Source organism: Orbicella franksi, chromosome 3 (genome assembly GCF_964199315.1).
Source record: "Orbicella franksi chromosome 3, jaOrbFran1.1, whole genome shotgun sequence".
Taxonomy (NCBI): Eukaryota; Metazoa; Cnidaria; class Anthozoa; order Scleractinia; family Merulinidae; genus Orbicella; species Orbicella franksi.
In genome coordinates this window covers 30017213-30044871 of record NC_138147.1, presented here as the reverse complement: position 1 = coordinate 30044871, position 27659 = coordinate 30017213, and the positions used below count along the sequence as shown (strand labels likewise).

The 27659-nt window shown below is 37.5% G+C and overlaps 4 protein-coding genes and 1 long non-coding RNA gene across 6 annotated transcripts in view; 3 read left to right on the top strand and 2 right to left on the bottom strand.

Annotated features, from left to right (window-relative positions):
- LOC145481838 (chloride channel protein 2-like) overlaps window positions 1-3276 on the top strand; it is a 31900-nt gene extending 28624 nt beyond the window's left edge. The window contains exon 26 of the mRNA XM_081460387.1: window positions 41-3276. Coding sequence (XP_081316513.1) covers window positions 41-214 — 174 coding nt within the window. The 3' untranslated portion in view covers window positions 215-3276. The remainder of the gene's footprint in view (window positions 1-40) is intronic.
- A 35-nt stretch (window positions 3277-3311) lies between these two features.
- On the bottom strand, window positions 3312-8263 carry LOC145481902 (claudin domain-containing protein 2-like). 2 transcript variants are annotated; one of them, XM_081460465.1, is made up of 3 exons: window positions 7621-8263; window positions 5089-5232; window positions 3312-4525 (listed from the first exon to the last, which is right to left on the bottom strand). In XM_081460465.1, the coding sequence occupies exons 1-3, from the start codon at window positions 7841-7843 to the stop codon at window positions 4383-4385; spliced, it is 510 nt and encodes a 169-aa protein (XP_081316591.1). In that variant the 5' UTR covers window positions 7844-8263; the 3' UTR covers window positions 3312-4382. The 2 variants fall into 2 exon arrangements, with proteins under 2 accessions (XP_081316591.1, XP_081316590.1); XM_081460464.1 differs by lacking the exon at window positions 7621-8263 and adding an exon at window positions 6967-7599.
- A 541-nt stretch (window positions 8264-8804) lies between these two features.
- Window positions 8805-13171, top strand: LOC145481855 (uncharacterized). The gene is made up of 3 exons (XM_081460412.1): window positions 8805-8972; window positions 10505-10649; window positions 11457-13171. Exons 1-3 carry the CDS (start codon window positions 8901-8903, stop codon window positions 12689-12691), a joined length of 1452 nt encoding a protein of 483 aa, XP_081316538.1. The 5' UTR covers window positions 8805-8900; the 3' UTR covers window positions 12692-13171.
- Window positions 13172-13188: 17 nt separating this feature from the next.
- On the bottom strand, window positions 13189-27643 carry LOC145481828 (77 kDa echinoderm microtubule-associated protein-like). The gene is made up of 20 exons (XM_081460372.1): window positions 26237-27643; window positions 24382-24562; window positions 23770-23902; window positions 22793-22942; window positions 22388-22463; window positions 22080-22181; window positions 21488-21586; window positions 21259-21393; window positions 20048-20147; window positions 19919-19959; window positions 19424-19543; window positions 18948-19088; window positions 18264-18395; window positions 17582-17649; window positions 17408-17496; window positions 16857-16954; window positions 16279-16366; window positions 15854-15949; window positions 15082-15215; window positions 13189-14861 (listed from the first exon to the last, which is right to left on the bottom strand). The coding sequence occupies exons 1-20, from the start codon at window positions 27122-27124 to the stop codon at window positions 14133-14135; spliced, it is 3600 nt and encodes a 1199-aa protein (XP_081316498.1). The 5' UTR covers window positions 27125-27643; the 3' UTR covers window positions 13189-14132.
- LOC145482948 (uncharacterized) lies at window positions 14721-15949 on the top strand. The gene is made up of 2 exons (XR_014048853.1): window positions 14721-14789; window positions 15456-15949. It is a non-coding gene; the product is annotated as an uncharacterized LOC145482948 (long non-coding RNA).
- Window positions 27644-27659: the final 16 nt, after the last annotated feature.

Genomic DNA, 27659 nt, shown 5'->3' with positions numbered 1-27659 from the left:
CCTTGGTTGATGTTAATGCTTGCATTTATTTTAACCATAGGTTCGACAGGCAATTGAGGGTGAGCGATTTCTAGATGCTTCCCATGTAGATGCGGTGGAAGGGGACCATAGAGGCAGTTTTACATCGGCACAGGTTCAAGATGTTATGTTGAGGCCATACTCTGAGGCGCGTGCCACAAGTCCCACTAGTGAAGATTCAGATCCCGCACTGTAAATTGCCGACTTAATGGAACAAAGACAGCTGGCCATGAAGTGGTGTTTGTTTGGTTTGAACCCGTAGGCAGAGTCCTTATGTACTACAGTAAAAGTATACAAGGCTTATGAAACAAAGATTTAGTTTACAGAATTTCATACATATAAGAATTTTGTACAAATCAATTACTGGGGTTTCCACTCTTTTGGTGGAGAGAGAGCATGTGTGAAAAATACATATTAATTTTATTTAGAAGTGTATTTACTTCTAGCTGTTCTACAGCTAGATTGAATCATGGTCATGTATTAAAGGGTGCAAGAGTGAGTGTATGTACATTAAGAAGAACAGGTATTTTGTAGTTGGTTGAGTTGCAACCTGGGAGGTGGAAGAGATTTCCATGTAAAGGTGATGCAACATTCATTAGAAATTTTAAAATACTAAGGCATGGTTGTGATCACAAAGAGAAATGATGATGTCATTGCCCAAGTTTCGTTATTCAATTTTTCATTATTTTTGGTTTACTTTGCAAACATATGTCCAAACCATAATGTGCATCAACTATCAACAATGTGTGCTTATGACAAGATCAATGAATGTCATGCTCAGGCCTCAAATTACACCATGTGGCTCATCAGGCACTTAGGGATTTCTGTATTCATTTGGTTTTTGTAGGTGGAATGATTTGCCTCATGCAAGCCCTACCCCTGAATTGGGAGGGCGTGGCAGGGGGGCAGGGGCTATTTCTTCCATGACTCTTCCATAAACCAATCAGGCATGGTTGAAACTACCAGGGGCTCAGGCCCCAAATAGCATATCTTTTGGGATCACAAAGAGGTGACATGCCCAGGGTATAGCAATGCAATTAAAGATTGTCCTTAATTCACAGGCTACATGAAACTTGCTTTATTCCATAATTAAAAAGATTTTCCAAACAGTGCCAAGTTACAAACAAAAAAAACCAGGTATATTATCACAAGGATATATTATTTTGTTTTGTATTTAGAGATCAGAAGAAAATTTTAAAAAACATAAAGATTTGATTTTCCTACTAAAATGTAATATTAATAATTAAAAAGAGTTTTTCTGAAAAATTAAGAAAATTGAAAAAAAAAAAAAAAGATATGTCAGTTTGCAAATAACAGTTCAGTTGGTAGTGTGGTACTTTTTAACCTACCTGTCAATATTATTGTAAATGGGTACTAGGTTTTATGAACGATGTGGTACATGTATTTCACAATCCATCCAATATTTTTTGTGATATGCAGTTGCTCTAAACACAACATACAATACAATAGCCTAGCCACTACAGAGTTGCCCATTGCCTCTGTCTCAAAACGAGTCTTCATGCGAAATCATTTTTATGAAAATGGTTTCATCTGTAAGTTTGTTTTCTTGTCAGTCAAACTCATTTTCACAAGAAAAGTTAAGCATGAGGACTTATTTTGAAACAGAGGCAAAAGGCCACTTGGAAATGGCCTATTTGCTAATTATTTCCAAGTGATTTGTCCCCTAGTTTTCATGTTTTTGTTTCACATTTGTACATTCCATGTTTCAGTGGTTAAATAGCCATACATATTTGGCTGCCAAAGAGAGGTTGTTTATTTGTACGTCAGATTATTATAGGTACTTAGTTAAGTACTGTTTATATCAAGTTAAGATATCAGTGGAATTTCTTACTATTATGTTATAGGAATCATGGTAATAGGTGTAAAATTATGATATCCATTCTTATCCATAAAGGTTGTGATTTGCAGGGGAGAACGTAGTAACCCTTTCAAGACTAACCACATCACAAATTAGTCTATGTTCTATTGTTATTTTCATAATGTTTTGTGATATTTTTTTTAAATAAAGGAGGAAAGAATATTTGTAATTAACTTTCAGGTATACAGGTAACTAAAAAAAGAGACAGAAGACAATCATGCATACACAAGAATGTGTTTGGGAAAACTCAAAATTTAGCAGGCATGCATTGGTTTACACAATGCTGTGTATAAACTTTCTCAGTCCTTCAAGCATGCAGGTTTGAGTGTCTCAGATATTTTCTTGCTCTGAACTTGACTTTTGCAGCTCCCCTTGTGGGCAAGAGCTGGCCAAAACTAAACTCACTTGAAACAGGTTGTGTAAATAAGAATCTGTAAAATGCAACTTAGTGTCATTTACATTATTTAGTCAGCTAATTGGAGGATGCATTGTTTGTTTGCAGTTTGTACTAAAACCTGCTTCATTACTACCATGTGTTTGAATAATACACAGGCTTCATGTATGTAACTTTGAAGATTAAAGTAATAATTTTTTAAAAGCTTGTAAAATTTGGTTATTACCTGGGCTGTGCAAATTATTACTGGTGCTCAAATTTCCACTAGAATGCTTGATCTGCATTGACAGTGAGTATGCCATAATGCCTCTCTTTGATGTAAATACATTGAAAACCCATTTATATGGTCACCAACAGGGGTTGAAAATTTGACCATATTAACAGGGTAGGGTCAAGTTTCATGACTGGCCTAAACTGAGTGACATATTCACAGATATATCACTATTGCACTTGTAAACAACTGTTCTTTAATATGCATCCAGAATGCAGATATAATTTGTAAAAATATTGAAACTTCAATTAGTATATACAATATTAACAATAGATTGATAAACATGTTTGTTTGAGTAGCCGTATGAACGGGGTAAAATTCTAAAGGAATATACAGGTTGGGATTTCAGAATGTGGTTGTTGGCTGTATTAACGAGGTGATCACATTAACAGGGTTTTCTTACAAGAAAATGTATGGGTGTTTTGCTGGCAAAAGAAAAAAATGGCCGTAATAATGAGGTAACTGTATTAACAAGGTGACTGTAAGGCAGGGTTCTACTGTATATTTCAAACACAAAAGACCATGTTTGACTACATTTACATTTTTTGGATGAACTTTGTAGTGTTTGAAAATATGGTGAAACACTATCTTTCATGTCTGTGGTATCTTCTCCATTCAAACATTTACTATTGACAAAACAGAGAAATAAAATTTGTAAAACTATGCATACAAGATTATACATCACAGTCAGGAGTTTGAGAAGTGAAATTGAAAAATCTCTGTAATTCTGTACACTGACAAAGAACTGCATTGAACATTTTATTGCAAAGTAGCTACATTATAATGCAGCTTTACTAATGAAAATTAATTACAGTCACAAAATTCACTACATGCGCATATTACATTGAATATCCTGAAGTGCGTCATACAAGTTCAATTTTCAAAACTCTGTGGAACAACAAGGCAAGTTCTATCTATAAAATAAATACTTGTGAAATACTTACAAGTACAGGTTTCTTATGTTCACAAATTCTACTCTAATAGAAACATGAACTGTTTCTGTCTTTTAAAATCCTTCAAATAGCAAGAAAATTGTTTTACAGTGACGCTCAAGTAGTAAATAACAGTTACTTCCTCTGATAACAACAAAAGGTAAACCCTAGAAAAATTTACAGACTTGAGAAAATATGGGTGTTAACTTAAATACCTGTGTACACTGGGAAACAAATAAAAGAAATACAATGTTCTGGTAAAAAACAAACAAAAAAAAACTTCCTACAGTCAATATTCAGATTTTCCTGTGTTGTCAACATGCGATTTCTTTTAGTGTGAAATTATAAACCAGTTTGATTTTTATTCTTCCTTGTATCACATCATGGTTAAATTAATACAAGACAATGGTCACTAAAAGCCAAACTGATTTAAAAAAACTTAAACCAAGGACAAATATAAACCACTTGTAAAGAAACCAAAACTTGAATGTTTAAAAGCATTACAACTAACTTGTCAACTTAACTCAGCTACAATGATAACATTCCATTAAAATGCTATATTTTGAGCGCTGATAAAAGTCACGCAGACCTCTCAACAAAAAAAGCTCAATTAACAATAGAAACTGCGATGTCTTGGCCTGCTAAGCCCTTATGTCTACATACAAATTCTCCTTACTAGACTCTACATTTCTTGTAGTGTTATTTGGAAGAATTCGGACAACTATCTGTACTAGTTTTGGCTTAATGGTTTGCAATCATCGAGCCCACTGACAAATTTGCAAAGTAAATTATGACTAAAACTTTGTGATGTTAACATAAATTATTTCCAGCCAGTGCAGTCATTTCAGGTGAGACCTTTGCTGTGTGTCAGGTGGGCTCTCAACATCCTCAGCGATCCGCCATTATTAGCACAAATGCTATAATGGATAACGCTACTGTAGACCATCCCCCGCCGTATGACCAGCTGAAGAACACATCAGATTGCCAGTTATGGAATGTATAGACCAGCAAGGCAATAATCACCGCAATTGCTGAAAGCAAGAACAAAACAAGCAAAATAAAGCTCAGTTGTAACTATAATAATTGCCTTTTATTAATACCATTCTTAAGATTGGTCTTAGTTAGTTGGTCTCAAGTTATTGCAGTTCAAACTAACGTCAAATATTCTTTTCCCTAAAAAGGGGATCCAAAAAGACAAAAGGGTCAATGCAAAGCAGAATTGGCTCTTTCACCTTGATTGTATGTCAAAGTACAACTTACAACTACAGTTTACCACCTAATCCATGCTTTAGCATGTATCATTGAGTTATGATGTGTTCTTCTCATTTCATTGACGATTTTAACTACTGTACTGAAAAAGCAGCTCTATACTGTAGCTGCTATGATCTCTGAGCTAATGCATTTTACATTGGACATGCAAACCATTAGCCTGCCAACACAGACAGATTGCTGGCCTTTGTTTTGACACGTCGTAGAAAACTTTTTAGGTGATGTGAAACAAAAGCTGCAAATCTGTCTGTGTTCACAGGCTAACAAACCATCTACTTGAAGAGTAGAATACTAAATTGAGTCTGACAAATAAAACCTTTAGTACCTGCAGCAACAAAAAGTCCTCCAATAGAAAATGAGGGGAATGGATGTCCTTTTCGACATGCAGTAGTCACAATGGTAGAGACAAAAGCAAATAAATGGCAAATCAGGCCAATGATCATGAGGGCAATCGTTGCTGCATTCCAATCTGAAAATAATCAACATCGTTACAAGTACTTATGCTGGTGTTATAAATAAAACTTATTCAGCACCAGAGAGGTACCCATAACAGAACTTTGGATAGTAATAATCTAGCATAAGCCAGTCTTTGATAGTAATAATCTAGCATAAGCCAGTCTCAAAGATTGTTAACAAAATTTAACAGAATGTGGTTGAGACTCTTCAGAGAGGAACAAATATTTGCCAGGAATCAGAAGAAGTTGCCAACAATATTGGCACATTCTTGAAAACATTTCCTTGGAAACTAGTAAAGATTGATCAGTACATTACAAAAAAGTACAAAGAAAATTTTTACATTAAAAAAATCTGGATGGATGCTTCTAGGAATTTCTTCAGATTTTTCACAACCATACAAGTAACTAGTCCCCTTTAATTTATCAAGTAAAAAGTTTCTCTAAGTCTTTCCATAAAGGATGGTGCTCCCTTACTGACAGAGCAATCTAGTCAATGAACTAAGAACGTAACTGGAGACAAAAATCTTGCTATTAATTAAGCATGCATCTTGATAATTTTTTGCTATCTTGAAAAAAACTAGTTGAAGGAAAGGGAACAAATCACACCAGGAAAATTCCCTGACAAGTTAACACAATTGACACAATTTATGCATGTAAATGTTCCTGATTGATGGCAATTATTGTTTTGTTTTGACTGTCAAACTTATGTCTCTAAGCATCTGTGCATTGTTTGAATTACAATGTTGAACAGATACAAACGTTTCCAAAAATAGAACAACTGCAATTTTTCCTTAAGAGAGCTTACTTCTCATACAAAAATGAGCAAACTTTTCGGTGAATTTTATACTAGCTTATGATTAAATGTGACAGCAAAGACTACCTTTTATATGTATGTGTAGCTTGAGGATTCACACACTCAAACAAATATTTAATAATACCAGGCTTTTACATTGACTACTAACAAACAAGCATAAAAACAAATATATACCTAATGTGGCAGTTACGGGAATTTATTATTCTTTTAGATACCTCAAAGTTGAACCAGGGGGCCTTGTGCAAAACACATTACAGCATGCTATTTGTCATTCAAGGTTTAAATGAAAAAATAGTTTGGTACTGTAAAACTTTTGGATACAACTATTCAACTATTCTTCAGTTTTCAAAGGTCGTCAAAACTTTCAAATTACAATGGGATAAAATCCATGGCACATTAGTTTATTGTTAAGAAACTAATCATTGGAATTTAGTACATGGAGCATTCTAGAATGTATAACTCATACTCCAGGTGTGAAGCAATATAACAAAAGGTGTCTGCAATAATTAAATCTGATGTTTTACACAAAAAACTCTAGTTTGATGATGTAGATCATTTATGTAATACTAGAAGCTTACACATTGGTAAAGGACAACTATAAAATATCATGGATCAGAAATGTTTCAAACTATTAGAGTTCTTATTAATGATAAATTAATAATGGTGTACGAGAACATACATACACCTCAATTTAATTTTGTATCAGGCTTTTAGGAATCATCAATCACTTTTGACGATAGATATCAGAATGTAAAAGTTAGGAAAAAAGTTGTTTGATGAAGTTTATTTAACTTGATACATTATTTACACATTCAAGAGTTTATAAACAAACTTTGCCCCATTGCTAAGTCTGAAATCAGTCATCTGCCAGATAATTCTGCCAAATTAGATCTAAGCTTAAGTACTTTCATGTACTTGATTTTCAAAAATGTACCTGGTCTTCCTAACTCGTGCAAGTCGGTGCATCTGTCAACTGCCAGAACAGTGCCATTGATTGTAGTTTCAGAACAAGTTTGAAACAAGCCTTCATGATGATATTGAACTCCTTCAATTTCTTTATCTTCCTTCCACCATACTCGCCAAAAGTCCGTGGCGAGTGCCAAAATTCCCAGTAGAATTGCTGCTAAACAGCTTACAAAACTTGTTATCACCTTGATCATTGTTTTCTAGCGGCTTTCGTACTCTCAAAGTTTCGCTATATTGCTGCGTCGCTGGGTGTGTCAATTAATTTGCGAGGAATTTGCTGCTGGCTTCATTGAAATGCATGCTTGCCATTTATGCTCGCTTCACTTCACCCGTAACAATATTTTACGTATGATTTTAGAACTTGCGGTACGATGGTTCACTGACTACAGTGACTACATAACCTTTACAAATTATCTAAGAGAAATCGAGTGAAATAAAACGTGAGATAAGTTCGCTGTGTACATCGATTTTCTATTTTGAAATGCAGAGAACGTAAGTCTTATGCCTGCTCTAAACAACAGAGCGCTTTACAGCTCCGCGGTAGGCCAAAGCTGTATCACGCCTATAAACTTATATTTTACAAGAATAACCACATCCAAAAGTCACAACATAAATAACTTGCCTGCCTTCACGTCTAGATAGTCCCCTTCACAACCATCTTGTATGAGTTCGTCAGTGATGTTGTCCCTGGCTTCATAGCAGTGATAGAAGAGTCCTCTGTAGTGTGTGATGTTTTGATTGCCAGAAATTATCACCCACTGAAGCCAGTACGTCGTGGCCAGGCTCAAAATGATCATCACCATCGCTGCAAAAGAGCAGACGATGGCTGTGATAACCTTGATCATGATTTCACCTTAGTTTTTGAAGACAGACGGATGGAATAATATCAACTTCACCGTTCAGTGAGTGGTAAGTCGGTTTTCGAAAGCCGCCGTAAACTAACTCGCGCAAGGTTTTATGGGTATGAGTGCCTGACGACACGCGGGTACCCACGCGGGTTAACGGGTTTCTCGAGGGCTCCAAAGGTGGCGGGATGGGGTGGGGCTGGGGAAGGGGAGCACAGCCTTTGTTCGACAGCGGAAGTGGGTTAGGAAGGCGCTCGGTTTGTCAGGAACCCTGAGTCAGGGAGCAATGTTAAAAAGGTCCCGTTATCTTATTTTATGCCATATGTTCCTTTCCCTTTTATGGTTTGTTTTCAATTTCACAGGTTATTTAAATTCCCACGCCACCTTCACTTTATTTAGACTTTCTTTGGACTCGTCACGTGGAAGCAAAGATTGCGTGACGAGATCAAAGAACCTCTGCGTGGGAGGTTCACGTGTTTTTTTCACTGATAAATAACGGTGACATCATTTGTTGAACCAAGATTGAGCTTGAATAGTTTAGAAGGTTCTATCGCGTTCTAAAAAAAGGTGTCCTCAATCATTCAAACAAGAAGAAAGTTTTGGTAAGTTATGAGTGCAAAACAGTACACTCTAATTTCAATTTTATAAAAGTTATTTGCCTTCGATTGTAAAAAGATTAAAAATGAGATGTGTTAGGCCCCCTACCAGTTGGATGGGTTTGAAGTTTGTCAAATTAAAAAGCATCTGCAATGACAAACGTCAGACAAACTAAAACGTCTTATCATTCCGACTTTTCGCTGAGTTCAGTTTTTTTCACTTCACTTTTTCTCTGTTTTTAAAAAAGTTAGACTGTTTGGGTCATGCAGGTTTCCCAAAGGTACTTATCTACATACGTGATTCTGTGAAATTCGTTGACCTTTTCGTAGTCACACTCGATGACCGGGCTGTATCAATAACATAAAAACTTGGATTTGATTGGTCAATTTTCGTTATGTAGCAAGGTCGTATAAATTCAAGCGACCTACACTGTGTCTGTCTTTTTATTTGCTTGCACACCATGGTTAGCAAATCGAGTTCCTTGCAAACGTCTTCAGCAGAATGGACGGGCAAATTGAACACCGATGAAAAGGTTAGGGCTTATATTTAAAAGCTTGTAGTTCCTAGTAAATTTGCCAAAAATCGGCTTCGGAAATTCAAACCGGTAGGTCGCTCACTGTCCACTACCCCTGACTCATATCAGAAGTCCTACGTGCGGAAATTTAAATTCTACCAAGTGATTTTAATGTGAAATATGATTTAAGTCGATGGTTATCATTCAGTCAATACCGTGAGCCAAAGGAAAAAAACAGCAACAACAACAAAATGGCGTTGCGTTTACAAGTGTTAATAATCTTTAGGTATTGCGACACAACTTACTCGGAACGAGGAATTAATTAACTTAGTACAATTCCGGTCACCAACGGGCCACAAAAATGTGGTGGCCGTTTTAAAGGGGTTCTTTAAATAAGAAAATGACTGACTGAGCTTTTGTTCGGGCCAGAACAAAGTGGCCGTAATATTAACGTGGTGGTCGAAAGGCGGGTTCCACTGTACAACTTGCTTCGCAGAAGATTGCGATCGATTCGTGTTCAGTCTGTACAAATGTGATGGGTATTTGTACTTCACGTAAAATAATTAACGACTCATGAGCGTCCGCGATGACCAGCTTGAGAACTTCTCGCGACACTTTCAGCCGCCCTCGTCTGGTTGTTGGAGTTAATGAGCGGCCGGCCAGTTAAAATTCGACCCAAATTCAGGCTGTCAAGTTCCAGAAATGAAATCGTATCACAGCGATGTCGGAGTATTTTCATATCACCGAATAAAGAGACTTGAGCTGGACAGGGGTAAAGAGCTGTTTCTATCAGCTCATACTGAGCCCATCTTAAAAGTTTATATCAACTGACTCAGACGAAAAATATATATTATTAAATATCGACAGTACAGGGAAGAAGTCTTTCACTGAAAATTCGCTCCGCATTCCTACACTCTCTCTCTCTTTCCTCAGGAAGATTTTGCATTTTAAGATTAGGTTAAGGTGTACGTGAAATTATTTTTTAATGTATTTGCCATCAGTCAATAATTTCCAGCAGTGCCTATCACCCTCCCCGCAGGGGCAATATCACGTCTTAATTGTGGAGGGTGGGGCAATTTGAACTTCTATGTTGTCACCAGTGAGGAGATAAATGGAGATGTAAGCAAAAACAACAAAGTGAATGAAACTTTTTCATTGTGAGTTATTAAATTTTGAGCATTGTCAGTTTCTGGATGAGCCAGGGGTGGGACATTTGCCTTCTTTTTTGCACTCACCCCAGGGCATTTAACCTACTTATTTGTCCCCACCCCAGTAGCCTGCAAACACAGACAGACTTTCTGCTTTTGTTTCATTCTGTCTGTGTTCAGGGGCTACCACCCCAGGGAATTTGCTACTGTTTTAAAAATGGGCTAGGTTTGCCCAGTTGGAGGTGGGCACTACTGGAATTGACTCTTGCATAACATGTTTTCTGACTCAGAATTTTTCTTTGTCCCATGCTCGTGTCATGTTGATTAATTCACCTTCACATTTCATTACCAAGCTTAAAATTCACCATCTTTATTAACTTATGTTTTCTGTTAATTATTTAGATGGGCCGTTTTGGAACACTCTCCTTGAGTCTTCAGGAAAGCAGTGACTCTGTCAAGGTTCCCATTTTGAAAGCGGCTGAACTTGGAGAAAGATGGCCAGTTCTACTGTGGTTCTACTTGAAGACATTAGGACTTTATCATTCTGGTAATTATGACGACAATAGCATACTCCTTTTATATTTATAATTTATGCATGCCTGGACACTTGAACTCTGGTCAGCTCTCATAGCACTGACAATATGCTGACTATAACTTGGATTTGCCACTCATCAGCACTGTGAATCAAAGTAAACTGTGTTTAACCCAAGAAAATACAATTATACAGTGAGGTATATTGATCAGGCCTCAATAGACCTTGAATTCTTCAATTCAGGACTTAACACTATATTTAAGGGACAATATCCTCCTGATTGTGTTTTAATTTATGAATAAATGGCCAGCAGCATGGTAATATGAAATTGCTTTAATACTGTATCTTGCAATAGAAAGAAAAAAAATTGTCAAAAGTGGTGAAAGCAAAGAAATATCATCCAAAAAGAATACAAAAGAAAGTCTGACATAAAGATTCAAAATTTCATCATTCAGAGTTGTTCACGTCTTATCAAAGTGATGAACTATATCCTTGTAATCCGCAAATGTTCTGTTCTTCTGTAGAAGTATTTATTTGTATTACTTGGTGGCATCAGTGATAATACACTGTATTATGGAAATTTACGAAAAAGGAAATTTGATTATCAGCCAAAAAGACACTGTCGTTTTAAAGTGACCATCGTATATTTCAGTAATAACCCAATGTAACATGCCATTGTAATTCCATCCTCGTAGATCAGGAATCATTAAGGACTTCCTAAAATGTCTGGAGACTACACATTTTATTTCAGGCACACAGTCAAATAGGTTTCATTTTCGTAATCAATATACTATTTATTTATTTTTTCTTGTTTTGGTATAGGTCTCCTCGTTCGCCCCAAACTGTGCAGCAGATGTGACCGCTCATCAAAGAAACAGCATGCATTTTACTACACTGAAAATCAGTGCAAAGTGTGCGACAGCCTGACATGGGATCACAGGGGCGTACCGACTGCCTTCACTGATAGCGACATCGGGTCATCATTCTTCAATCATTGTGGAAGTGGTTTTCTGTCGCTGATTTGGCTTCTTCTCATCAGTGGTGTCACATTAGCAAACATCATACTGTTAATAACTCGCTACCATGATGCAGACTGTGACATAGTCCACGTGCTTGCCTGGATTGGCATGAAACTCTTGCTGTACATTGGCCCGTTTACGTGCCTCATTTCTGTTGTCCACACCACATGGCCGACAGTGTTCATGGGAACTTGGTCAAATGCCTTGGCAGTGGAATTTCTTGTTCACAGGATGCGATTTGTCAACATGAAGAACAAGCAGTTTGCTGGTTATGCCCTCTTCCTGGGAAGCCTTGTTATAATGTGCACACAATGCCTCAAGATAGTGGCACCTTATTTTGACCCAGTGCTTGTGTCACCCATCTCTGCTAATGCCTCTTTGTCTGGACTGACTACTCTTGTTCCTCTTCACTTTTTTGTCGTCATAGAGGGCTACATCAATTTTGGTGGATTCTGTTACTTAGTGTACCTTTTGCGTTGCAGCTACGAGTCAGAGATTCGACTTATCACAAAGTTTCTGCGTGACAACATTGGAGACATTGACTTGTGTAGAGCTCGCCTGGCAGAGGCATTTGATGCTTATCATATATTCCGAGAATTTGCCTCAGGCTGGATTGCCTTGAACCTAATTTTAAGCACAGTTTGCCTTCTTCTTGAGTTGCACATGTGGATTGTCAAAACTGCGCCACTGGCGTTTTTTCAGTATGAGCACTCGTTCTTGTTATTCTTCTTTTTACTGCTGCCAATCGTCTCCCTGGGTAACGTTGATGTGGATTATCTGTGGAATCGACTGGTTCGTCAAGTCAGTCGTCAACGCTTCTCAGAACAAGAAAAATCCTGGGATAAACTGATGCAGTTCCTTCAAGAGCAGCGTGCAGGGACCCGTCCGTGGCAAGCAGTACTTGCATTCTTCTTGTCCGCAATTGCCATCTTCTCAGCAATCCAGTTCAGATTGTGGTCTAATAACCAGAGGGTTGTTTACATCTATACCACGACAAATGGTACTTTATCACTGATGCAGAAATTTCATTACAACTGACCACGCAATGCAACTGTTAGTTAGTGCGGAAAACTTGGACCTGACAAGCTTGTACTCTAGGTTAGGAGGTGATTCTAAAGATGAATTGGTGGGACATTTTAGAACAGGTGACCATGTGATTGGTGATGATTGGGAAAATAGCTTTCAGTATAAAAACTGAGTTATTTGACTGTGGTTTTGTATCACAATAAGCCTCACTACAAATCATTTGTAGTGAAGTCTCTTGTGGCTTGTTCCATCGCAGACTTAAAAAAGTCATATTTTAATTTATCGCTCCATGTCGTTCTTCCAAGGAAGTCACAGTGAGCCAATTAATGTCATGGGATTGATTTCTGACAAATGAAAGCGTAATTCAAAAAAAAAATGTGAACTGTGCTTTAACCGGATGGACATATTAAGGATGTATCAGTCATAAGCATTTGAACTTGTTGTCTTTTGTATATCCTAGATTTATTAAAGAAAAAAAAACCAGCAAACAGATGGAGAACATGCCTGGATTGCCTAATGAAATCTGCAAATCCCTATTTTAATATATGTTTATTTCTCTAAATTATTTGTGGAATCAGTTATTTTAAAAATTTACATTTTCTGTTTATTAATAATACAGTAATTAAATATATGAATAATGTGTACCTTTAGATATCCTGTTACACATTCTACAGATCCTAAGCAATAATGGTGCCCTGTTAAAAACTGAACGCTATCCTTTCCCGTAAGAAAATATTTTACAGAACCAAATGAAACCTGACGAAACTAAATGAAGCACTGAGCTACTTATGAACTGAATGCTAATTAAGTAAAAAAAAAAAACCCTCATATTTGCATGTAACAGATTATGTAGCTTATACACAGGGTTGTATTAGCAATATAAAATACATAAAAAACTTTCATTTAAATATTGAAATGAAAAACATTAAATAAGATATAAAACCTATGTATGGCCCAGACATATGCTCTGGCTACAAATACTTTATGCATAATGATATAAATTCTTCAGTACTCTTATAACTATTTCCATGAAAATATTAACAATATGGAATGCAGTTCAGATTTGCCTACATTTGCAAGGCTAAATTATGTTTGTGTGTGAAATTCATAAAGACCATCTGCGAACTAAAGACACCACCTCGGAGGAAAATGTTTGCGAAGGCATTCCTTTAATTGTAAGTCACATAAACCTTCAGAAATTGTTACTTTACCCATGGGCTTGAGCAATTGTTTTGCAAAAAGTATTTTAGTTTCAATTCAATGATAATTATGTTGCCTTACTAAATACCTCTACAACAGGTCAGCAGTTTGATTGTCTCAGGTTATATTAGTACTAGAGGAACGAAACTGAAGAAGATACTCCTGGGATTAATGTAAATACTGTCTCCTGTTAGTCATCTTAAATTAGACACTGACAGTAATTTACATGACTGTATTGGAATTTGCTAATTTGCTATCTCCTAGGTCTCCTAGTCCATTCCTTATCCTGTCTTCGTGCAGGGTGGCGGCTCCTTCCCCCACCTCTACCTGCGTGTCCTTGCTGCTGCCTTGAGCCTTCTTCATCAGAATAGTGCCCCATATCTTCAGGCTCTTGCTGTGGATCACTGGATGATTGTGGGTTCCACCTAGCATTGTTACCAGCTTTGTGTTTATTAAACCTTTCTGCATATGAACCTTGCTGTGACCTGGTGTCCTGAGCTGGGATATTACGCTGTGGGCTTCTTCCCACAGCTCTGGTATCCTCTCCTTGATGATCCAAATGACGACTCTTCCTGGATGGACGCCCACGTCCTTGAGGTGCTTGTTGCGGCAAGGAATCTGCAGCATCTGAATAACGGCTGTTTTCAGAAGGCTGTTGCTGACCTCTTGCCTGTTTTCCTCTAGCAACATTTTTAGAATATTCATAGTCATCGTCCTCTTGTTCATCAGGGCTATAGTCTGAATGGTAGCTCTTATTGTCTGAAAGTTTGTGGTTGTCCTTAATTTGACGCCTACCAGCGTGAGCCATCTCATTGTCCATGTCGGACTCCTCTTCCTCATTAAGTACTGGAAGCTTTCCTTCCACTGTCCACTGAAGAATGCAGAAATCACGACTGCCAGTTGTGAGGAGGTGGGTGTCTGATGCTAAAAACAGCATGCATGTGACTGGACAGCTATGACCTCGCCACTGGTGATAGTGAGCCTACAAAGAACATGTTTATGTAATTTTACAGTTGATACTAAAAGTATTACTAAAAATTAAATTATTACAGTACTGTTTTGAAATTTAATTCATAAGAATTCATAAGAACATGTTTTCTATCACCTCTTCAAGAAAACCCATTAAGTTCTTTCAATTTAAATTTTATTTTGCAAAATTAGTAAGGTGCCATGGAGATGAATGATACAACCACATCACTTACCCCAGGTTGACTGCATGGGAATTTAAACAAACGAATGTATCCTAACTCATCCCCGACAGCAAAAACCTCACGTGACCAGGACAGATCGGAACTGTTCACAAGGTTGCCATCATCTGGTTGAGAAGGCCAAACACCTTCAAAAAACAGCAAGTTATTACAGAATGTCAAGTTACACCAGCACATTTTATACAGCAATTTATTGAAGCAAATGTAATGATGCTAAATTACGTATCAGACTGGGTTAATCATGTGACAAAAAGATGCCTACACCACTGGAAATGAGCAGAGTGTGTAATGAACATTTTAGCCAAGAGCTCCCTGAAAATTAGCCACAGACTTTCAAACTGAAATAGTGCTAATTTGGTCATTGATAGCAAGGTGAAAGGTAACCAATCCCAGAGACTGTTGTGTGCGGGACATCCCAAAAACAGCTGCGGAGGAGACTAAGAGACCAGCCTCTGTGGCATGAAGTAAGTACATACAGTAGAAGAGTTCCTAGTCTCTCTGGATAAGGTGCTGATCCATCACAGGTTACTCGGCATTTTGTTAAGGCAGGCTGCCCTGGCAATTTCCTGGTGTCCATTTGTACTTGTGGGTGCATGGCAAGAGGCACTCTCAGTGTAAAAGAGTCTCACTAAGAACACGGACAGTTTATGCTCTCTACCCCGTCCCCCTTATACCCAGTATAATAATATGGCCATTTGATCAATGTATCATAACCTTGAAAACGTAGCTTCCCTGAACCAAGCAAAATTAAGATTTTAGGTGCTACCTGCTACATCATAGCCCAGCATGACATTTCTTGTGGACCAGTCAACATCGCGAATAATATCCTGTGATTCTTCTCTTTGAAATTCACCAATTTCCCCTGGAAACAGAATGATTGTATTAGAAAGAAGACAAGGAAACTAACATTACAACCAAGTACTTATTGGTAACAATAAATAATTAATGTCTGAATAATAATTAATACTATAGCAATAAACAATAATTAATAACTAATAACAATAAAGAAGCATGCTCCCTTCTCAGGGTCATGACATAAGCATTTTCCTGTACATTTTTTCATGAAGCAACAATTCTTGTGTGTGAAAATGAATCTTTACAAAAATCTCTTTTTAATCCCTTCACCATGGATTAGTTCCCTACAGCAATGCTAAAATTTTATAAAAGTTACAGTGATGGTGATATACTTACAAACAATATGCTCATAATCGGTGGACAAACTTTGAAGGAAGCAACCATCAAGTGACCAGTCCAGAAACATGATTGGTTCACTGTGACCCTGTCAAGAAATAACCATTCAATAATCTATAGATTGAAATGACCAGTAATGCTCACAATTTGTATTGCAGTAACTGTGTATCAGCATCCAAGACAAGCGTTGTGTTGATTTTGAAAGAATTTATTATTATAATAATGCTGTTTACAAGTTGAAATTAATGACAAAACGATTAGCTCTTCCAATGGAGTCTGGATGAAGGAGCCTGGTTTGGTTTTGTGCTGTTGCATAACACTTTTCAGTCTTGCAGGGCCTCTCCCCACCAGGAACCTCAGCTGTGGAGTGGAGAAACTCCCTGCTACAGAAACTGGGATAAACTTCAACTCTTTACGTTACTTTGGCTCAAGTGTAGATCTTTTACCAATTGGGTTAGTTTGGCTAAATAAGATGAGATCAGAACTGAATCATACTCATACACCAATGAATTGCTCCACTGTGAGATAAAGTGTGAGTTCCCTGCTTGCTACCTCCCATGACACAGAAGAAAACTCACCGAACAACAGCCAACTCTTCTGTACGTTGTCCCCTCATCATACACAGCATGAACATAAATGCTGCCATCATGGGAAGCAACTGCAATGTGTTCACCATCTAGAATGAAATCAAACAAATCAGTAAATAAAATATGCCCTAAGTTTATTACACTGTATATTTTCATCTGTGCTAGATGTCACCTGCATAAAAGGAAAATCTGTTTTTGAGCCTAGGGGCCCATCTACTGTAGATGGTTTCTGAACCAACTAGGAGTCTGTCTAAGTCACACGAGTCCATTACAGGGTTAAGTATTTATAAAATAATGTATACACCAGGCAGAGACGAGCCCTCTAAGAGTAAAGTGTCTTGCCTAAGAACACAACAAAATGACCCAGTAATGGTTCAAACCCAGACCACGTGATCCAGGGTGCCAACTTTCGAGTCATCATCTGACCTGCTCTATTAGATTCCCAAAACACCATTCTGTGGAGAACTGACCCAAACATGCACATTTCATTGCATCAAGAATGCATGTTTCTGTATCTCAAGGATGCATGTTATACAATTCACCTTTTGCATATTCCAGATCAGATAGGGGGACTGTGCCATCTTGAAATGAAGCAATATGCATTCCAGAGTCACATGACAAGACCATCCATCTGTAAAACACAGTCGCACAAGTCAAAAAAAAAGTTTGACCAGAATTTCAACATTATTTTCAATTGGTAGAAAACTGCCACATACCTTCCTGCAGTGGTGCCTAATGCCAAAATATCACCAGTTGAATAGAAATCTGCTGACTTGACAGGAAACTAAAAAACAAAGATCCAAGTTAGGAGCAAGCATTTGGATCAGTATCGAACAAACATTAATTAAAAGAACAGAATGATAATTTAGTGAGGGTCCAAAGTAAGTCAGCATGCAAAGAGAGTCTTGTTTGATAACTTGACACTGGTGGATTTTTTCTGTCCATCTAATACGCGGATTTCATGCATCACATGAATGTGTAATGTCATTCCGTCAGTCTGTTGGTCATTCATTCAGTCAGTCACTTAGTCATTCGGTCTGTCGGTTGGTCTGTCAGTCAGTTGGTCAGTCGGTCAGTCAGTTGGTCGGTCAGTCGGTTGGTCAGTCAGTCAGTCTTTTGGTCAGTTAATATTGAGCAAACATTAATTACAAGAATAGAATGATATTAGTGAGGATCCAAAGTACATCGGCATGCAAAGAGAGTGTTGTTTGATAACTTGAGGCTGGTGGATTTTTTTCTGTCCAGCTAATAAGCAGATTTCATGCATCACATGAATGTGCAATGTCATTTGGTCAGTTGGTTGGTCAATTGGTGGGTGGATCGGTCAGTCTGTTGGTCAGTCAGTTGATCAGTCAGTGAGTTAGTTATTGCATCTACAGCAGTTCTGATGGCACGTACCTCCACCTTGACTGTCCAAATAACTTGATGGGTCTCAGCATCCCACAAAGAAACCGAGTGGTCCAGTGATGCACTAATAAACTGTGTCTCACTAGGGTGCACTGCCAGGGCATGAACCTCATCCTTATGACTCTGTGTATTAAGAAAGTAGCAATTCAGTTGTAAATAAGTTATATTCTCATGACTTTGTGAAGTGGTTACTGGGCCTTGGGCACCAAACCGCGGCATGATAAGACCCACGTAAAAAGCAGTTTTATTTAAAAGTAAATTTAACTATAATGGTCATTAATAATTACAAGGTAAGGGTTGAAATTGATGTTGCTGTTACCACCTTAAACTAAATGTATCTGGGGGGGGGGGGGTGCTATGACATGGTGGGATGGCATACATGTACTAGCAGCAGTGAAGAAAGGGTTATGGAAACAGTTTTTTTTACATTCTTAGTAGTCGGCCTACAACCTAGTTGATTATTAACCTTCAACCAACCATTTTATTCTGTTAAACTGTATTTTACTTCAAGGTGACTTCCATTTTAATATTTGTTAAGCCCTACTTTTGGGAATTAGAGTGAGAACATTTCTAGTTGCAGAAAGTAATCCTCCTCCTTGTCATCACTGTTTCTAAAGCTTGAATGATGGATCCCATTAGCACTTCTTCTAAATCACGTCCTGAGGGTACACATACCTGAACAACTGGATGAAAAGGAGTGTTTAGGGAGCCCTCTACAATGTTATTGTTCGTCACCCCAATAAGAATATCAATGTCATCTCCATGGCCTGTGCGCAGTGGTTCAATAGCGCAGATTCCTCCAAAGCCACTGTCCAGCTAGAGGTACATGCAAATAAGAATCAATATTTATAAGGACAGGTAAGTAATTCCAGATTATAAGAATCAATTGTTCAGCAAGTAAAGTAAGTAGAGTATTTTATTGTTAGCAGTGTAAGTAGCCCGTATTGCAAGTAATTGTATTTTCTGTAAGAAACTGTATTCAGTATTGTATTGCCAGCATAAGTAACCTGTATTGTAAGTAATGTAAGTAATGCACTGTAAGTAGAGTAGTAATGAGAAAAAAAATCAGCTGATACTTTTCTTCAAACCTGCTCGAGTACCCTGCAAATGCTTTGCAAAAACATGGCTGATTATAATTAATTCCCACTCACCTGAGTTTCTTGTAACGGCGTATTGAAATATTTATTAGCATCCCATGCTGCTAATTTGCCATCCAAGCCACCACTTAACAGAGACCCATTCTCTAATAACCGTAAGCTTAAAATGCTTTTCTGTTGAGAAATAATACAAGCATGTTGACATTCTGTTTTAAAAAATGAATAATTACCTATTATGTCCTCTAATAAATACAATCAAGACATATAATTGACACTGTCCTGGTGTCTTTAATATATTGTTCAGTGGACAGGGAACAAAATAAGCTAGGGATAGGAGGGATATCAGAAGTAATAGAAGAAAGAAAGGGAATGAGAAATATAGAGACATATATGGAAGGAAGGACAACTTGCTCAGTCTGTGTTGATGTATTTATCAAATTCTCAGATCTACATGTACCACAAAAGACATAAAACAGTAAGGGGAATTTGGATTTAGAGCTCATGACTACAGGTATGAATTTATCAACAGATCCATCTTACAGCTTGTACCTCATGTGCATTCCTTACAACAAACTTGATCTTCTTTGATACTGAAATGCAAAAGAAAATAAAAGTTGGTCAAGAATGATCTCATTTGTCATCAGGAACACAGCTGATTGTAAACAACATTGCAGTTACCTTTTCCCCAAACTGTGATTGAGCCATTTGAATCACCAGTGATGACATCTCCATTAGGAGAAAACTCTAAGCATGTGAAGTATTGTGGGATCTCATGTTTCTACCAAAATAAGAAGGAAAAAATCACAATGTTTGTTATTGTTAATAACAAAATGCAGTAATATGGTTGAGTGGTCTGACAATTTCAGCTATGTTAATTTTCACGAACCCATACACCTGTACAGCCACTGTAAGGTACTGTTAAGCAGTGTCTTTTGTTTTGAAAAAATCACAACAAAAGGCACTAATTAATACAAATCTGAAATAACTACATCTGCATATATTGCTTTTACGCCTGGAGGGAAAACCAGGTTTACCCTCAAAGTGTCTCTCTCCAGCCAGGACTGGCAAACTGTTAATAAGACCAACCCAAGAAAATGCTAGCAGGTAGCTAGAGGGTCGTACAGGGGGGTCTCTGGCACGGTTCACGAATGGAAAAAATAGAGGATCACAGATAAAGGATATAAAAATTTTGTTTTCCCGAATCACAAAAATAAGCAAGTAAGATACTCTTTTTAATAACCTCTTCTTACACTAGAAAGAGTGTTTGAAGAAAGAAAAATCGTAAAAGGCTAAGTGAAGGCTCCACATTGCAAATTGCATGTCTAAGTCACTCTTGATAGACGACTCTAACCATTCAGAAGACTTGCGTCTCAAAATCATGTAGAATAGAGTGGTGAAATCATGAATATCGGTTAATATACAACTTCTTCACTGGTCATGCAAAACCTTCAGGTCACGGATCTCAAAGAATAATTTCCTAAATTCATGTTTCATGGAAAATAAAATCAGCTAATCACGCATCACCAGAATACCCCTGTATGACCCTTTCGCTAACCTCCAGTGGACTAAAGACATCATTCAGGATGACTAGTAATCGATACTGCTGGCCCACGTAGTTCAAAAGGTGGATAATGCTCTCCACCAGAAAAATCACTATCCAGTGGATAGTGTGGTTTGGTTTGTTAACACTTATACACTGGATAGCGGTTTATTCGGTGGATTGCATTATCCAGCCTTCCAACAACTGGGGCCTGGTTGTTTTAAGTTCCAGGATCCAGTAATTACAGTGATGACAGTGATGACCCTTCTTGCATCCCTGATCCCTTGCAGTAGAATGAGCAAAAAACAAGAATCTTCACCAAAAGTCATTAAGTAAAATCTTAATGTACCTCAAAATATCCATTCTTTCTTTCTAGCCTTGTGTTGTGAAGCCTCCAGAAGTTAATGTGTTCTTTCCCACATGTCACAAGAGTCTTGCAGTCATCTGGATCAAACATCACTGCCACAATAGCACTATACTGGCTCTGTTCACACCAAAATCAGTATAAGCGTTTGAGCCTGTACTAACCAACTTGGCCATAACATGCTTATAATCAATAATTTTTTCTATTCACAAACCTTGCTTTGTTGAGTGATTGCTCTCTCTTCCCATTCCCACACAGTTAGATGATACTCGTCATCCAGTGCATCCACACAAGCAAGTTGTTTCCCATTATCCTGTTACGAATTTAACAAATAACTATTAAGAGTAAATAAAGATGCCAGTTCATGAATCAGCCCTCTCCCCCAACCATCATATAGGAAGGTTACCCCTTGAACCAAAATAAAATTATAATTATCATGGGTGACAACCTACTAGTTAATTTTGGTGCAATTAAGAGTTAATTTTCACATTATGAAATTACAAAATTTCCTCTGCAATGTTTGGCACAAAATTTCTTGATACAATAAACAAGGCAAAAACCCAGGATTGTAAACTAATATGTCACCCATGATATTAAATGATAATCAAATGGTATGCTCGTGAAATTAAGAAATAATATCACTCATGCTTTGTTAAAATTCAAATAATTTCCCTCCCCTGAAGACTTGGGAAATTATCAAAATTTTGACAAAATGCGCATTCATGAATTTATTTCCTGATTTTGCTTGTCGCCATTTGATTACCCATACATGTACTACTCAATCAAGGCATTGATTATTTATATACCTCTTGTGAAAACGCAAGACATGAAATACTCAGACTGTACTCTTGTAGTGCCAGAACAGCAAGAGTAATGAGTGTCTCGGCATCCCAAATGCGCATATGACTCTGTCAAAAAATAATAATATTATAAAAACAAGAATGAGATAGTTATCATAGCATTATCACAAAATACCTGCGCCTCTTGCTTGGGTCTACTTATTCATGGTTGTTTCAAGTGAGAATTGTTTCTGCCAAAAAATCCATTCTTGACTCTTCTTTTTTTGTAGTATTTCATTTGTTGTTAACTATCATTAAAACGTACTGTGACTTACAAGTTCATTTTGGTCCACTGATAAACCAGACGCTTGTCCTGTTGCTATGTACCACTGGTTAGGATGAACAGCCAGGCTACAGCAGAAAAGACACAGATCTTTTAATGACTAGTCGTCTAATAACACCATTATAGCATGGAGGCATCGCAGCCTTATGGTTAGTGCGCTTGCCTCAAGACTGAGCAGTCCAGGTTCGACCCCTGGCTGGGGACATTGTGTTGTGCTCTTGTGCAACTGCACTTTACTCTCACAGTGCCTCTCTCCACCTTGGTGTAGAAATGGGTACCGGTTAATTTAATACCAGGGGGTAACCCTGCGATAGACTAGAATCCCATCCAGGAGGGAGTAGAAATACTCCTAGTCGCTTCATGCTTCATAAAAATACTAAGCAGATGTAATGGTTACCATTTAATATCATCAGCATGTCCAGTATAATGTCTTTGGGTGTTGGTTGTCTTGTTGTATATAACCACCATTGTGGCGACAAAGTACAACATCTCTCCAGAAGGTAAGACATGGAGATTGTTGTAGCTGTCTTTACCATGGTATCCATATCTAAAGAATTCTTCCATCAAGGAAAACGCTACAGACTGTGCAAATGTGTTAATATGAAACCATATTTTCTTCTCGTGTGCAAGGTATCAAGAGGCTTTGACACTGGAAGGCCATGACTAGTGAACTAACGTAAAATTACTACAAAAAATTGAAAAAAAATTATATTTGGGAATTTTTACAGGGATTTCCATAGATTTGGGAAGATTTTAAAGCCCTTTCATTGACTAATACCCATTTACAGCAAAGAAAAATCTGCCTGTTTTAAATCGTAGTACATCCGTGTATTATATCCACCTATTAGAGGTACAGTACACTATAAAAATTATTTATTAATTAAAATTAAAATGTCTACTTTATTGTGGAGGCATGGTGGCTTAAAAGTTACGCATTGAGACACTGGGTTGAGTGTCAGGATTTGAGCACTGGCTGGTGTCAATGCATTGTGTTTGTTTTGGGAAGACACTTAACTCTCACTGTGCCTCTCTCTACCCAGGTGTACAAATGGTACTGGTGAATTTAATACTAGGTAACCCTACAATGGACTAGCATCCCATCCAGGGAGAGTAGAAATACTCCTACTTGAAAACCAATACCGAAACCAGGATAAGCTCCAGCAGTATGGACCACTAAGCCTGATGCAGACTTTACTTTCCAGAGGCCATTACCCCTTAAGAGCTCTGCCGCAGAGACTTTGACCTGAGAGAGGTCCACTGTAGAGGGACCTAAGATGGGTGTGTGCATTACAGTTCTAAGGTGTCACTTTTAGGTCTAAATCACCAACTTGAAGAGCAGTCCACTACATACCGCAGTAAATAATGAAAAGATACACCCATGATAGTTGTAGCTTGGAATCAGGAGGTGCCACTGGAGTGCCGTCAGTTGTGTAGTTATCTAAGTCTGATGTGTGATGATAAGTATGCACTTGTCCTTTCACCTTTATGGTCACAACTTGGCTTTGTGCTGTGAAAACAAGATACATTAAAACAACACAGTCTATTCAAGACCGGAAATAGGAATTAGGAAATAAGAAATAGGACATCCTGAATTATTGAGTCCAGAGAAAAAACTCTTCACACATATTTTGCATTTAAGATTTTTAAATCTGATCCTAAATTAATACTTTAATATATAAATATCAATCAATAATACTCTAATTAATTAATATTAATCAATTCTTAATAATTATAGTTATTTTCAGTAATATTTAATAATTTTTTAATTAATATTTTTACTCACAAAGAACCATATACTATATGTTGTGACATGCCATATCATTTTCTGCAAACTGCATCTTAATTTCAAAATTGCATGTAAGGTAACATCAAAATGTATTCATTAATTACCTAAGAGAACAAGTAGAAGAATTAAGAATGCAGAATGACAAGATAGATTCTGATCAGCTTGAAAATAACTTAAAGTTAAATCAGACCGAAACATACCAGATGGTTCCTCTCTAGGTTTCTTCCGTGATTTCTGTACACGTGTTCTTTGCTGAGGTGATGCCGAGTGGCCATTACTGCTAAGAGATGATGGATTGGACAAGTTTCTTTTAAAGCCTTGTTCTGAGCTACCAGCGATAAAGGTGTCAGTGTCTCGATATAACTGTGACAGGCCTTTCACCTAAAAATTGAAATGTCATCCTCAGTAAATATAAATGTGAATTTCACAGTTTCTCTTAACAGGAACTTTTTAGCACATTTTAAATCATTATCATGATAATTTAGATAATAATTATAGTTTTATTATTATTATTAACTTGTTCAAAACTAACTCAATGGGTTGGTCAAAAGATAAGTGGAAAATTTGTGTGAATTTTTTCGCTCAAGAGTGCCTGAATTTTTGCATGTGGTTTTTGATTTGATAGTTAATAAAATCACTACCCTGCATTTTTTTACTGGTCTGCTCGATCTTCATTTTCGAGAAATTACGTATGCAAAAAAACTCAGTTTTCCTATGGGGATTTTTTCAAGATCTTTTGTAGCAGGAAAAACAAAAGAAACCTTTTGTTTCCCTGAACAATGAAATCAGCAAAGCGTCACATTAGACGCTAGTTGATGGAGCAAGTACTATAGTCATAATTGAGGTGATATTGAAGTGAAAATCACAAAAATTGTTAGGCTGAGGTAGTGCTTATTCCAGAATTTAATTTAATTTTTGTGAAATTAAACTTGTTAAGATATAAACAACAAAAAAGAGAGAGATTCTTAAATTCCAAGGTACAAAACAATATGAAACCAACCTTGGCAATGTTATGACAGAAAACACAAATCAACAAATCTATTGCAAACAGATTACCCAGACAAGAAACATCTTTTTCACTGGATGCACTAGTCCTAGAATGCAACTGAAACATTTTTAGTTTAATTTTACACTGATTTTACTTATTATTCTGGGACTAGAAAAAGGCCATCCTCAATCCCTCAGCATTTTTATGAAGGGAAGATGATGAACATTCTTTGTCACACAGTTTACCAGACTGACTGACAGCTGTCTGCTGTTCATCCTAAATATTTACCAATGGAAAAAGTATTAATTTTATGCTTCATTTATCTAGTGCACTGTAAACTAGCTCCAATCAAGAAATTATCCAAGCACCCAGTTTTAAAATAGGCCTTGTGCAGAAATTTGAAATTTTCCCACTTTTATTTTTCTAGTTCTAACCAGAAGAAGCAGCAGCTTGCAATTTGCTAATAATTAATAATTCTACAGGAATATTTTTCACTTAGTAACCATCTATATTTCATAATATTTAAAAAGCCTCTTTGTTTGATCAGCTAACTTGGTTTATAGATTCAGACGGTTGAGAAGAAATATTCTTGAAAATGATTAGAAGCGACAGAATTTTTTCAACCAATTTAAACTCTGCTTGTATTATTCATTGACTTCTTACCCGACTGACGAAATTTTATTTACAAAATTGCAGGTGCTGTTTAATTCTTTCAAAAAAATATTTGTCCGCATAATAGTAAAACCGATCGCATTTCAATGTTTTGGTATGTGAAGTTTTTCCGTGGAAGTCCATTCCGCAAGCGACAGTGTGAAGACAAAGCAGTTTTTTTTGCAAACACCTCCAACCTGTACAATTCATTTTTTTTATATACATATAAAGGTTGACCGGAAATATTAAAGGATGGAGTTTGTTGAACTTGAAAAGTGTTTAATTTAAAGCGGATAATCTTGCCTAAGCCTGAAAAATAACAAACAAAGTGCTCGTTTTCATAGAGGGCAGTCTTTCAGACTCTCGAAATTGTGAAGTGATTGTTTTTTATTTTTGACGATTTTCCGCTAACGTACCTTGCCTCCTTCCAAAGTGCGCAGCTCTTTAACTGTGTATTTCAACATGTCAGAGATGTCTTTTAAAACGTCTTCGAAGCTTTTTACTGTCTTTCTGTTTAGCAGGATCTTGCATTTCTTGTTTCTATCGTGCTCACTTAGGATTGTTATAACCCGCGGTTTCGGATTTCCGTCAGAATTACTCCCGCCAAACTTCGAATCTCTACTTGACGAGGACAGCGAAGATCCGTCAGACAAGCTTTCTACGTCAAGCGAGCGAGGCTTCTCTTTCGGCTTTTTACCGTAGTTTACATTCTTTATAAGCTGGTCTCCTGAAGAACAGATATAATGCCTTCCATGCTCTAACTGGCCGATACTTGTGACCGCACTTCCACCGGGCGAGAAAACATTTCTCACTCCGTACGGAAGTGGAATCGCTTTTGACAGATCTTCCACAATGGTCTCGAAAGACCTGTATCTTTGCCGCGTTACCACCATTTCAACACCTTTGAAATGCTTATCCCCGTTACGGTAGAACGTAACTCTTTTCACAGCGTTCACTCTACTTCTTCGCTGGTCTTTTCCGACTGGATCTGAACCAGAATCATTAGAAAATTCCGGATTTGACGAGTTAGAATTACGCGCCCGCCGAGGGTCTCCAGCAGGGGGGTTTCTAACGCTTTCGTTATTCCGTGCTGGCAAAGGAATGCGGCTATTTATTTTACCATCTCTTTTCTGTGGCCTTCTTTCTCTTACATTTTTATCAATTTCTGGAAGTCTAACGTGATCGTTGTCTTCCAAATCGCTGTTGCTATCGGCGGGAAAAGGCCGTCCACGGTGACTTGCGCCATTCGGCACTGCACGACGTTGTTGATGAGTACTGGCGTAACCGCGTCCGCGATAAGACATCGTTAAGTCCTCGAAGCTGCCATCTCTAAATATTTTCCTAGCAGGTATCGACGATCCATCTCGGTCCCAAGGAATGAAACGCTTGAAATTTGCTAGAAAGCTCGCGTGAATCCATTCAAAACAAACGATCCGTTTAATAAGCCGACATGATTGCAAAGCTTAACCAAATCAGTTGGCCCTTTCCAGTCTGGAACTTTTCAATATTATTCAGTCCATTCACGGCCACTACTTTCATTACGTTCGCTGCCAAGCCGTCTTATCTCTTATTATCTCAACCTTGTGTACACAAGACTGACGTTCAAGACAACCTGTCGACCTTCTTACAGCAGTTGCTTTGTCACGGAGATATTGGTGATCAATTCCAAGGACCCCTTTGTTTACTTGCCAACAGAATTGATTGTTAATCTCTGAAAGTGTCCCTTCCATTGTTAAGTTAATCAATACTGTTGTCAAGAACTCGTAACTAGGGCAGGTGTTCGTGAATACAGACGAGGAGACTTGATTGAAATGCAAATGTTCCGTGAACCGAACCATG